Source organism: Armigeres subalbatus, chromosome 2, assembly GCF_024139115.2.
Source record: "Armigeres subalbatus isolate Guangzhou_Male chromosome 2, GZ_Asu_2, whole genome shotgun sequence".
NCBI classification, from domain to species: Eukaryota; Metazoa; Arthropoda; class Insecta; order Diptera; family Culicidae; genus Armigeres; species Armigeres subalbatus.
Genome location: NC_085140.1, coordinates 371,453,661 through 371,465,221, shown reverse-complemented (window position 1 = coordinate 371,465,221; position 11,561 = coordinate 371,453,661). Strand labels below are relative to the sequence as shown.

The following is an 11,561-nucleotide window of genomic DNA, read 5'->3' as shown; positions in this document are numbered from 1 at the left end:
AGAAGGACGAAGCAAGAAAGAAGAATGAAGAGGAAAATGAAGAAAGAAAAAGAGAGAAGGCAAAAGAATGAAGGAAAAAAGAGGAAAGATGAAGGAAAATGAAGTCTTGCTTCTTCAAGAAGGTAGAAGAAAGAAGGAAGGAATAAGGAAGAAGAAGAGGAAAGAAGCCAGAGAGAAGATGAAGAATTAGCAAGAGGAAGAAGGAAAACCGAATGTAGAAGATGGAAGAAAGAAGACAGAACAAAAAAGAAGAATGAAAGAAGACAGAAGAAGGAAGACAAAACAAGAAGGAAGGAGAAGGAAAAATGGAGAGGGAAAAAGGCAAAAATGGATAGTAAGGAGGAACAAGAAGAAAAACGTAAAAAAAGGAAAAAGGAGAAGTTTACATAAGAAAATGGAAAAGGAGGAAGGCATAAGGAAGGAATAAGAAAAGGGACAAGGACGAAATAAGAAGAAAAAGGAAGAAAAAGATGAAGAAGCAATATTGATGGAAAAAGAAAGAAGGAAAAAGGAAGAAGACTTAAGTACGAATGAGAGAAAAGAGTAAGAAATAAGAAGCAAAATGGAAGACCTGCTTTCTCACTTCTAACGCCTCATCAATGCCATCTCTTTTCACTTCTTATTCGTTCTTGTGATCATTCGGCCTAATGGCCGTTTTGCTTAAAAACCATTAGGCCCCATGACTTTCGCCCTAGTGGCCTGAAACCCTTTTGACCTAAAAAAAATACAGTGCTAAGATATACCGATGATGTGCTGTTGAGTGTTCTCCTAATCTACGAATCGTATTTCCAGTGGAACATCTCGGATTATTTCAACCAAAATCAGGAGAAGCTGTCGCAAACAGTGTGCGACGACACGTCGGTCCTGCCTGACTTCCCCGGTACGCTCAACATGCCGCATTTCGACCGGCTGTGGATGTGTCTGTATGCGCGACTTGGCGATCTGTGCGTTGATCCGCGGCCAGCGGTTCGCAAGTCGGCTGGGCAGACTCTGTTCTCGACGATTTCCGCCCACGGAAATCTGCTTAATCCGCCCACCTGGCAGGCGGTCCTCTGGCAGGTGCTGTTTCCACTGTTGGACAAGGTCCGGGCCCTGTCCAGCTGTGCCAGCAGCGAGAAGGTCGACACGAGCGGGACCATCCTGATCCACCATTCGCGAAATACGGCTCAGAAGCAGTGGGCAGAGACGCAGGTCCTGACGCTGTCAGGAGTTTCGAGGGTAGGTTCATATTATTAACATGAAGTAGCGTTTAATAATGAAGTTTATTTTCTATTGAAGGTTTTCAACACCAAACGAGCTCTGCTTCAGATGCTCGGAGATTTCCCCCGTGCATGGGCACTTTTGTTGGAGTTCATCGAGAACTCGGCTCTTAGCAAGAGCAACGAAGTCTCACTGGCGGCATTGAAGTCCTTCCAGGAAATATTATACAATCGACCAACGTCTTGTCCGGTCGATTTCGATACCAAAGCACCTTCGGAGAAGTCTGCTGCAGAAGAGATTGACATCTGGAACGTGGCCTGGCGGGTATGGCTTAACATCGGAGCGGAAAGCACTAAACCGCCGTCCCTTGCCAGCGTCGATGGCCACGATAAAAACGGTGACGAAATATACATCCCAAGTCAGGCGTTTCTCACTGCGCTGGTACAGATCTTTCCGGCACTGTTCCAGCACATTCGGTTCCGCTTCAGTAATAAAGACCTTACGCAGCTTTGTACGGTGTTGATGAATGCAGTGGCCGTTCCGGTGCACAGTGATTCAACGCCGTACATTATGTCCACTATTACGGATTCGCAGCTGACTCCGCTCCACGATGGGGTACTGGATTGCATGGAACTACTTCAGAAGGACGCAATTGGCGGGAAGGACGGTGGTGGAAACGGATTGAAGCAAATGATCTCAGCCATATTCAAACAACTGTTGAGCTTTAGCAAATTTGCGTGCGTTCCGCCATCATTTGATCGAATCGAGACAAGGTAAATTGTAAATTTGCTAGTTCTTCAAGCGGAATCAATGATTGAGTTTTTACTTTTAGGCCTGTAAAGTCAACGCGTTCCGGAAGTGGAGTTGCGTCACATCAACTCCCAGCGGCCAATGGTGTCGAATGGGTCAGCATGAACTACATTCCTTTCGGAGAGAAGGCTTTAACCGTAGCAGTGAAGCTGTACCAGCAGACGGCTAGTCACGAAGCCGTTGTTGAGGGTCAAATTCTGCACGAAATCATCAAAGCATTGCATCTGCCTTTATCACTCAAGTATAAATGTATGTCGGCCAGTACGTGGAAACTGGCTATTTCTAGTTTGATGACAGTGCTGCATACTGGATTACCGGTGGCGCGAAAATATCCAAAACACTTTGCAGCCATGTGGAAGGATCTGTCCGATACGTTGGATCAGTTTCTGTTTCCAAAGAGGTGAGTCCTATATAAATTTTCTGGTTGTATGCAGCTCTTAAATGTTTGTATGATTTTTCAGTGTTTGCGTCGTGGAAGATCGAGGTCTAGATGAACTGGTGTTGGACGAAACGATTGACTGTCAGGTGATCGAGCTGATAAGGGATGAGATCCTCCCATTCAGTCACGAGATTCCTCAGCAGTTTATTTTGGATGCGGTGGTCCTTCTGAACAAGGGTTCGATTCATTCTGCCACTACCGGAAGTACACCGTTTGCTGGTTGTGAGACGGAACTGAAGCTGCGGGAAGAGTTCGCTAAGACATGCTTCGAAACGTTGCTACAGTTTTCGTTGCTGGACGATGGAATAGTCGGGGTGACAGCGGTTGCGGCAGAGGAGGGGCACAATAAGATGAACAACAACAGTGGTAAAGATTCGGCTGCAGGTGCAGCAGGGGGAAACGGTGAGGGTGGCATCGCAGGACGATTGGCCATCACGGCACTGTTGCACCGGTTCGAAGAAGTTCTTCGGAAGTTCAACGATGACGAACGATTGAGCGGGAAATTTCCCTTGCCAAGGTGAGCTCTTAATCAGGAATTCATCACGGGAGTGTTTTGTACTAAGTCTGTCTTGTTCCAGATACCGGCTGTCGGAAATTTCTTTTGTGCTAAAAGCCGTAGCTACTCTTGTGATATCAATGAAGAAGGCACCTCCAGCGAAAGGTAAGCATTTTTTCGACTTTTTTTTGTTACTTTCAGCTTGATTTGGAACAGAATTGTTTTGTTAGTCCCAGGGATGAAAATGGTAGTCAATTAAATGGTATTCAATTTGCCTATCAGATATTCATGACTTCAAGTAATTTAAGGTGATTTTAAGCAGAAAACAAACAGCTTGCGACAGAAGAAGACCGTAGTTGTAGTAACTTTTCTTAAAAACGGTTTTTATGTTTTCATCCGACGTTTCGGTTACATGTATTGCACCTTTATCAAGGAGTTAACTAAGCCCCTTTCCTTGTTTCACTTGTTCTTACCATAGAACTTTTTGTTACAATTTTATGTAAAATCGACCTCTCTAGTGCTGGGTTGGGGCTACGGAAAATATTTTAATAATATTCTCTTTAGGAGCCGTTCACAAATTACGTAACGCTATAGGGGGAGGGAGGGGTTTAGACCAAGCGTTACGGTTCATACAAAATATTAAATCTTCCATACAAAAAATGTTACAAGGGAGGGGGTCTAAAACTGACAAAATTTGCGTTACGTAATTTGTGAATGGCCCCATGGCACACACAGTGATTAACAAAATTGCAGTATGCCTAATAAAAAATCCTTGTTTCATATCTTTTTCGACTCCAAAAGTGGGCACCACCGCCTGGGAACAGCTGATCGGTCTATATCCCTACCTGGTCGAGTGTACGACCACGTCCTCGGCGGAAGTGTCCCGTTCGCTGCGGGAAGCCCTGTTACAGTATTGTGATCTGCTACGGCCACCTGCGTCAGCCGTCGGAATCCCGACGACACCGGCGAGTGCAACAGCCTCCAGCCGAATGGAGAACAACAACGAACTGGCCAACACCAACGGCATCAGCCATTGTTAGCTGGTTTCTTTCCCGGCCGGAAGCTTCTACTTCCTAGTGCTGTACGACTCCGGCTTGCTGGTGAAGATTGTTCTCTAAAGGTAAGTTTGCCCCCGATAAGTGTTTATGTAAGATATTTCCTCTACTTTCTTCAGTCGATTCCACTTTTTTTTCGATTTTTGGAAAACTGATAAAATTTGTAAAACATGTTTGTAGAAATTATATATTTAAAATTTATTTATACCTCTAACGGTTGATACACAGAGCGTATTTTTATTATAAACAGATTTAGATTTTAGATTTCTCTAACCCCAATACACTTTAGGAACGACATGTGCAAAACTATGTTCGATAGTCAGTGTTAAGTGACATAAATTGTGATTAAATCTATTTTTCTCTAAAATCTGTAGAAGATTACATGGAAAATATGACTAAGGTAAAAAAACCCACTACGTTTAGTGCTCTTGAGAATTTTTTTTTCTAAGAACGTTTTTTTATTCATCTGAAGTAAAATTCCACGTACTCAAAATAGTTTCGTACTAAAGATATAATATAGGGGAACCCGGGGCAAAAAGGACACCGGGGCAAGAAGGACACTTTTGATTTCCCTGTAAAATGTAATAATATAAGCATAATCGATGACTTCTTAACCTTCTTAACAGTTTTATAATGTAATATTCATCAAATTTCGTATTGAAAGTCTTGAATAAAGCTAAAAATAGCTGAAAAAACAAAATGCTACTTGGATCTGGTCAAAAATTATAATAATGACATCACATAAAATAAGAATTTTCAAAGGGCATTTTATATTAATTTAGGGTTATTCGAAGTAGGAAACAAGTTTAGAGTATTGACAAGTATTTCTAACTCAACACTACTGGCTGTGGTATCTTTTTTTGCAAAAATATGCATTTAAATGCACTATTCACGATCCGGGGCAAAAAGGACACCTCAACCAGGGGCAAAAGCGTCACTCTATCGCGCAAACATAACCTTAAACACAAGTGTCAAACTGTTGTGATTTCGTATAGTGACCGGTCCTGGATAATGCGTACGTGGTACGAATTTCGACGTAGAACAATGACCATCCGCCAGCATGACCGTGACCGTGGTGACCGAGTCCGGCATGTCTGTGAAGCGAGCAGCCACTCAGCACCGTGTTCGTCGTCGAACGCAGAAAAAAAATTTTAAGCTTCCGGATCGGAAGATTAACGCTTCGGTCGCTCCGCACCAGAGAATAATCCGCAGCATGAGGATGCACTCGTTCAGCACATACTCAACATGGAACAACGACTCGTTGCACTGCCAATTCCCGACTTCAGGAGCTTAGCATTCCGGCAGGCGATAAGGAACAAAATTAAACATCCGTTCAACACCGCGTTCCAACTGGCCGGTAAATATTGGTGTCACGGTTTCGGTCAACGCCACCTTGAACTGTGCCTACGTGCTCCTGAGACATCGTTCGCTGATTCAATTATGTGGCTAGATGATAGTTTCATTATTACACCTTCATTTCAATATGTGTCCTTTTTGCCCCTGTAGGGTGGCCTTCTTGCCCCGGCCTTTTTTTCAATGAAAAAAAAAACAACCAAAAGAAATGTTAATATTTAGTCCACTTTTATAATATGATTCATATCAATATCAATGTAGTTTCATTGACAGCAATCTACATTACATTTTGCGTACGATAAACGTTTGATTTAGTGGTGTTACTACTATATAATAGTTCAAAATGCTTAAGGTGACCTTCTTGCCCCGGGTTCCCCTTCATTTACTGTTTACTCTAACCAATAGTAGGGTTGAATAGCGTTATTGGTTGCTAATTGTTGCAAAAAACAACCCCATCAAATTTTAGAAATAATAGTGCCAATTTTGAAAAGTTTAGAAGTTCTTCTACAAACCTAAACCACATCATATGCTACTCTTAGTTCCTATTCCTCTAGCAATTTTGTATGTTGCATTCAAGTTGCACATTTAGCATAACCTAGAAACCGTTAGAACCTAGCGCATCTTTCCACCACTTCTTCCAGCACCCAATGAATCGCAATAATAACACTCTTGATCCTGAACAATTCACATACACAAAGCTAATACACACAAAGGGCAAAATTGCATTAAAGAAGGTTGTGTTAAAATTGCGCCGAAAGCCTATACGCCTGATTATGATTCAAATCATTCGTGACGACGTGACGACTTTTAACCTCTTTTAAAACGAAAATTCGCAAATTGAAGTTAGTTTTCCAATTAACACGCACTACCTTTCACCAAGCAAAATAATAACTTGGAAGAAGTCTAAAAAAACTAACTAGATTTGAAGTTAATGACAAAAGAAAAACAGGAAAACAGACAGAAGAGTAATTAAAATACTAAGAAAATAATTAAAAACAATACAATAAGAGGAAACGAATTTATATTGACCATATATAATTCTGAGACTTTAATAAAATGGTTCTTCTGCATGATTCAAATAGTAAGGTAGGTTACGCATTTGATCCGAAAGTCCTTGTGTCTATATTAGTTGCGTACTTCTAGTTGCTGTTCACTGCTCTGTATGCGTTGTAGCCGTACACCCGAGTGATGCCGACTTTCAGTGCCACGTTTTTATTACCGTGTGATCCCTGTGTGTTGTTACTGTTTGGCGTCTTTTTGTAATCTGTACCAGCTCTTCGTTCGTCACCATTGCAACTCTCGTCCATCCAGCCTCCTCTCGGGGTGCAGGTAGCCAGGGACTCTTGACGTGTTGTGGAAACAGTACTTCAAGAAGTCTATTCAGTAAACGTCGTACCACATTCCACCCTAGCCTCGTCGTTGCATCTTTCTCCTTGTCTTAAGGCAATGTTCGCGTTCCACTTATAGGTAGTTGGCCTACCGTTTCTCGGTAATACTTTTCTCGGCATTGCACGTGACAGTACGGCAGTCTATGCGTCTTCATTTAGGCCTGGGGTGTTGGTGATAGCTTCGTCTTTGTGGTCCTAGACCTTTCTCCTGTGGACTTAGTGTGTATTGGCTAACCCATGGCTGGCTAATCTTACAGCGGATTGCCAGGTAGTCGCAATGTGCGTAGCTTTCGTTCAGTCTCTAGTACATGTCGCTGATCAATCTAGAACTACAGAACGTAACTTCAATGATCTACTTCACAGCTAGTTGTCGCGACGTTGACGAGAACCACGTCAAGTTTGGCTAGAGCCTTCAGCAGGATGTGTCCTCTAGTGGTGGTGTAACGGCTACCCCATTCCATTGGGAACGAGGGAACTACTTCCTGGACCGGGTATCGTCAGGGAACTCGGATACCGACTGCCACAAATCAGACATCTTAGTGCTTTGTCGCAGGCCTGCACTATATAGTCCTCCACAAGGTTTTTTTTAGCGTAGTTCACTCCTGACGGCCCAGTGCAGTCGCAAGACGTCTTCGAAACGCTTATCGTACCCTTCTGGCCTCTAGTTGTATTTGCCTATCGTCGTGTGGGGTTTGCGTGAGTTACCTTCAGCGTGTGTTTATGAATTAATTCTTCAGCGTGTTAATCGGTGAACAGCAAGCCATGACTCGGCCTCTTCTTGTCAGATCTCTGTGCCGTGCACACGCATTCACGGTGCCACCTCCTTTCACTCTAGCCATTAGGTGCCACACATTTTGGCGATCCTGCCAGGTTATTTTTCGATACACAGGATATACGATAACCCTGACATTGATTCCATAAGGTGTGATGAATTTCAGTATTTCATGTGTAAATAATGAAAATGGTTTGTGGTTTGGAAAATAGATTGTGCACGATTGTGATTTGGCGTTCCACTAAGTGTTGCGGGGTCCGTAAAGGTGAATATGCTGATTGGCGATAAAACGGTTCCGGCGGTAGTGAAAAACATTCTCTATGTACCGCAATTGGAATGCAACTTGTCTTCGGTACGGCGTATTGCAGATAACGGGATGACGGTGAAGATTTCGAACGGAAGTGTGTCAGTTCTGAAGAATGATCGTGTGGTTGCCACTGGTAAAAGGGTTGGTCAACTATACAAGTTGGACATCGAGTTTCGTCAAGAATCTGATTCGGCCGCTGATAGATTGTGCAAAGTTAGTGCTATGGCTGCGAAGCAAGACATGTTTGATTTGTGGCATCGACGGTTTAGCCATTCGGGAATGGCGAGTATGAAGACTCTGTGGAAAGCTGGGATGGTGCAAACGAAGACGAAGATCACCGAGTGGCCTGAACGATGCATCTGTGAAGTATGTCTTCAAGGGAAGCAGACAAGGCAACCATTCGAAGACATTGGAGAGCGTCGGGCCAGTCGTCCGCTTGAGTTAACTCAATCGGACATTTGTTGTCCGTTTACGCCAATAACATGGGACAACAAGCGCTTCTTCGTCACGTTAATCGATTACTTCAGTCATTTTATGGTAGTTTATCTACTGTAGTCCAAAGATGAGGTTTAATCTAAGTTTGAGGAGTACTGTGCCAGAGTCACAGCGTTCTTCGGGAGTCGAGTTTCACGTCTAAGGTGCGACAATGGAGGAGAGTATACCGGAAAAATATTCGGCAAGTTTTGTCGCACTCAGGGTATCAGTGTGGAGACCACCGTTCCGTACAGCCCGCAGCAGAACGGAATGACAGAAAAATGAACCGTACACTATTGGAAAAGTTGCGATCGATGGTCAACGAGGCAGGAATGGACAAATCCATGTGGAGCGAGGCCGTATTAACATCAGCTTACGTGAGTAACCGGAGTCCTACATCAGCACTCAAAGAGAAGAAAACGTCGTATGAGGTATGGTATGGAAAGAAACCCAACATAGATAAAAGGCGAGTATTCGGTTCTGCAGCTTACACCTGGGTGCCAAAAGAAAAATGCAGTATGCTGGACTCCAGGTCAGAAAAGAATATTATGGTTGGTTATACGACAAACGGTTATCGAGTATGTGATCTACGGAAGCGTAAAATTACCGTTGCAATGTTATATTCGATGAACAGCGAGGTGATAGTGCTGTCGTACCAAATTGTGTCAAAAATGTTCTTTATAGAAATGCAGAAACTGAAGATCCAGAAGTTGACTTGGAATAAATTGACTCTTCACCGGAAGAACAAGTTACCAACGAGCAGCATGAGGATGCAATGTAAATGAAGATTATCTGACATCTGATAAGAACAATGAGACTGATGACACCGCGCTCCATTCGCAACCAGAAAGCGTTGACAGTTCAACAGTACGTATCACGAGGCGCAGCAAACGGGAGCGCAAACTCCCCGGTAAGTTTCTTAACTCTATTACCGGTTTGAGAGCATCTACTGCGGCTGATTGTTCTACAGGTATTTCTGAGGACCAAGATGATTCGACGCTGGCGTTTGCATTGAACGCGGAAACTTTTGTGGAAAACCTGCCGACCACAATTGACGGATTGCGACGACAAAGCGATTGGATAAACTGGAAGGAAGCCATCATAAGCGAGTTGGAATCGCTCAATAAAAACGAAACGTGGGAACTTGTCCCGAAACCACATAGCAGGAACATAGCTGAGTACAAATGGGTGTTCAAGATAAAAAGAGATAAAGCTGGGAACGTTGACCGATATAAAGCCCGCCTGGTCGCCGAGGGCTATTCTCAGAATAAGGGATATAATTACGATGAAACGTATGCACCAGTAGCGAAGGGGACCACGGTGCGAGTTCTGCTGGCAGTAACGAACCAAAAGCAATATCACATCCACCAAATGGACGTTAAGACCGCGTTTTTAAATGGACAGCTGCAGGAAGAAATTTTCATGCGACAACCCGAAGGCTTCATTCAAGGTGACCCCAGGCTTGTGTGTCGTCGTGGATTAAAACAGGCCCCACGGAGCTGGAATTAGCAGTTTCATAATTTCATTCTTCAGCTTGGCTTCCGACGTTCGAATGTGTCTCTACTGGTGGCATAAGGGTAACAATGTAGTATATCTGCTACTCTATGTTGACGACAGTCCAACTGTTTGGATATAATCGCCGATATAAGGTAAAGATTATCTGCCAGGTTCGAGATGACGGATGTTGGTTAATTGGAGGTGTTTCTAGGACTCAAGATCGAACGAAATCAAGCGAATGGAACGATGAAAATCAGCCAGCCTAAATATGTCTGTGATTTGCTCAATCATTTCCGAATGGCAGACTGCAAACCCATAACGACGCCGCTGGAACCAAATCTTATGCTGCAACGGTGTGAGGAAAAATCTGCAATTACCACTGAACCGTATCGTGAACTGATAGGGTGCTTGACCCTGACCCTGACCTGGCACTTTCACCAAGACCGGATATCAGTGCTGCGGTAAATCTCTTCGTGGATATCTGCTATAATTTCATTCGCGAGAAGCTGCAAGACGGTACGTTCAAAATCCAGTACATTCCGACAAAAAAATCAATTCCGACAAATCTACTAAAAGGGCAGTAAGTTGGATTGTAGCAACTACTGCGCCATCACATTGCTGAACGCCGCCTATAAGGTACTCTCCCAAATTTTATGCCGCCGACTAACACCAATTGCAAGTGAACGTGAACGCTCTACCACAGATCAGGTGTTTGCCGTACGTCAGGTATTGCAAAAATGCCGCATACAACGTGCCCACACATCATCTATTTATCGACTTCAAAGCCGCATATGATACAATCGATTGGGATCAGCTATGGCAGCTAATGCACAAACATGGATTTCCGTATAAACTGATACGACGATGGATCGGGTGATGGGCGTAGTTCGAGTTTCAGGAGCATTTTCGAGTCCCTTCGATACGCGCAGTGGGTTACAGCAAGGTGATGGTCTTTCGTGTCTGCTATTCAACATCGTTTTGGAGGGAGTAATACGATGTGCAGGGTTTTACACGAGTGGTACGATTTTCACGAAGTCCGTCCAGTTATTTGGTTTCGCCGACGACATTGATATTGTGGCACGTAACTTTGAGAGGATGGAGGAACCATACATCAGACTGAAAAGCGAAGCTAAACGGATTGGACTAGTCATCAACACGTCGAAGACGAAGTATATGATAGAAAGAGGCCTAAGAGAGTACAACGTAAGCCACCCACCACGAGTTTGTATAGGTAATGACGAAGTCGAGGTGGTTGAAGAATTCGTGTACTTGGGCTCACTGGTGACCGCCGATAACGATACCAGCAGAGAAATTCGGAGACGCATCATGGCAGGAAACCGTACGTACTTTGGACTCCGCAAAACGCTCCGATCGAATAGAGTTCGCCGCCATACAAAACTGACTATCTATACAAAACGCTTATTAGACCGGTAGTTCTCTACAGACACGAGACCTGGACGATGCTCGTGGAGGACCAACACGCACTCGGAGTTTTCGAACGGAAAGTGCTGCGTACCATCTATGGTGGGGTGCACATGGCGGGCGGTACGTGGAGGAGGCGAATGAACCACGAGTTGCATCAGCTGTTGGGAGAACCATCCATCGTTCACACCGCAAAAATCGGAAAATTGCACGTAGGGCACGTAGCCAGAATATCGGACAGTAATCCGGTGAAAATGGTTCTCGACAAAGATCCGACGGGAACAAGATGGCGAGGTGCATAGCGGGCAAGGTGGATCGATCAGATGAAGGACGATTTGCGGACCCTCC

General features: G+C 44.0%; 1 protein-coding gene across 1 annotated transcript in view; it reads left to right on the top strand.

The window, feature by feature from the left end:
• Positions 1 to 6,432, top strand: part of LOC134213067 (protein MON2 homolog) — a 79,800-nt gene extending 73,368 nt beyond the window's left edge. Inside the window, exons 3-8 of the mRNA XM_062691600.1 lie at positions 793 to 1,218; positions 1,279 to 1,973; positions 2,033 to 2,410; positions 2,472 to 2,966; positions 3,028 to 3,110; positions 3,747 to 6,432. Of these exons, the coding sequence (XP_062547584.1) occupies positions 793 to 1,218; positions 1,279 to 1,973; positions 2,033 to 2,410; positions 2,472 to 2,966; positions 3,028 to 3,110; positions 3,747 to 3,985 (2,316 nt within the window). The 3' untranslated portion in view covers positions 3,986 to 6,432. The remainder of the gene's footprint in view (positions 1 to 792; positions 1,219 to 1,278; positions 1,974 to 2,032; positions 2,411 to 2,471; positions 2,967 to 3,027; positions 3,111 to 3,746) is intronic.
• Positions 6,433 to 11,561: the final 5,129 nt, after the last annotated feature.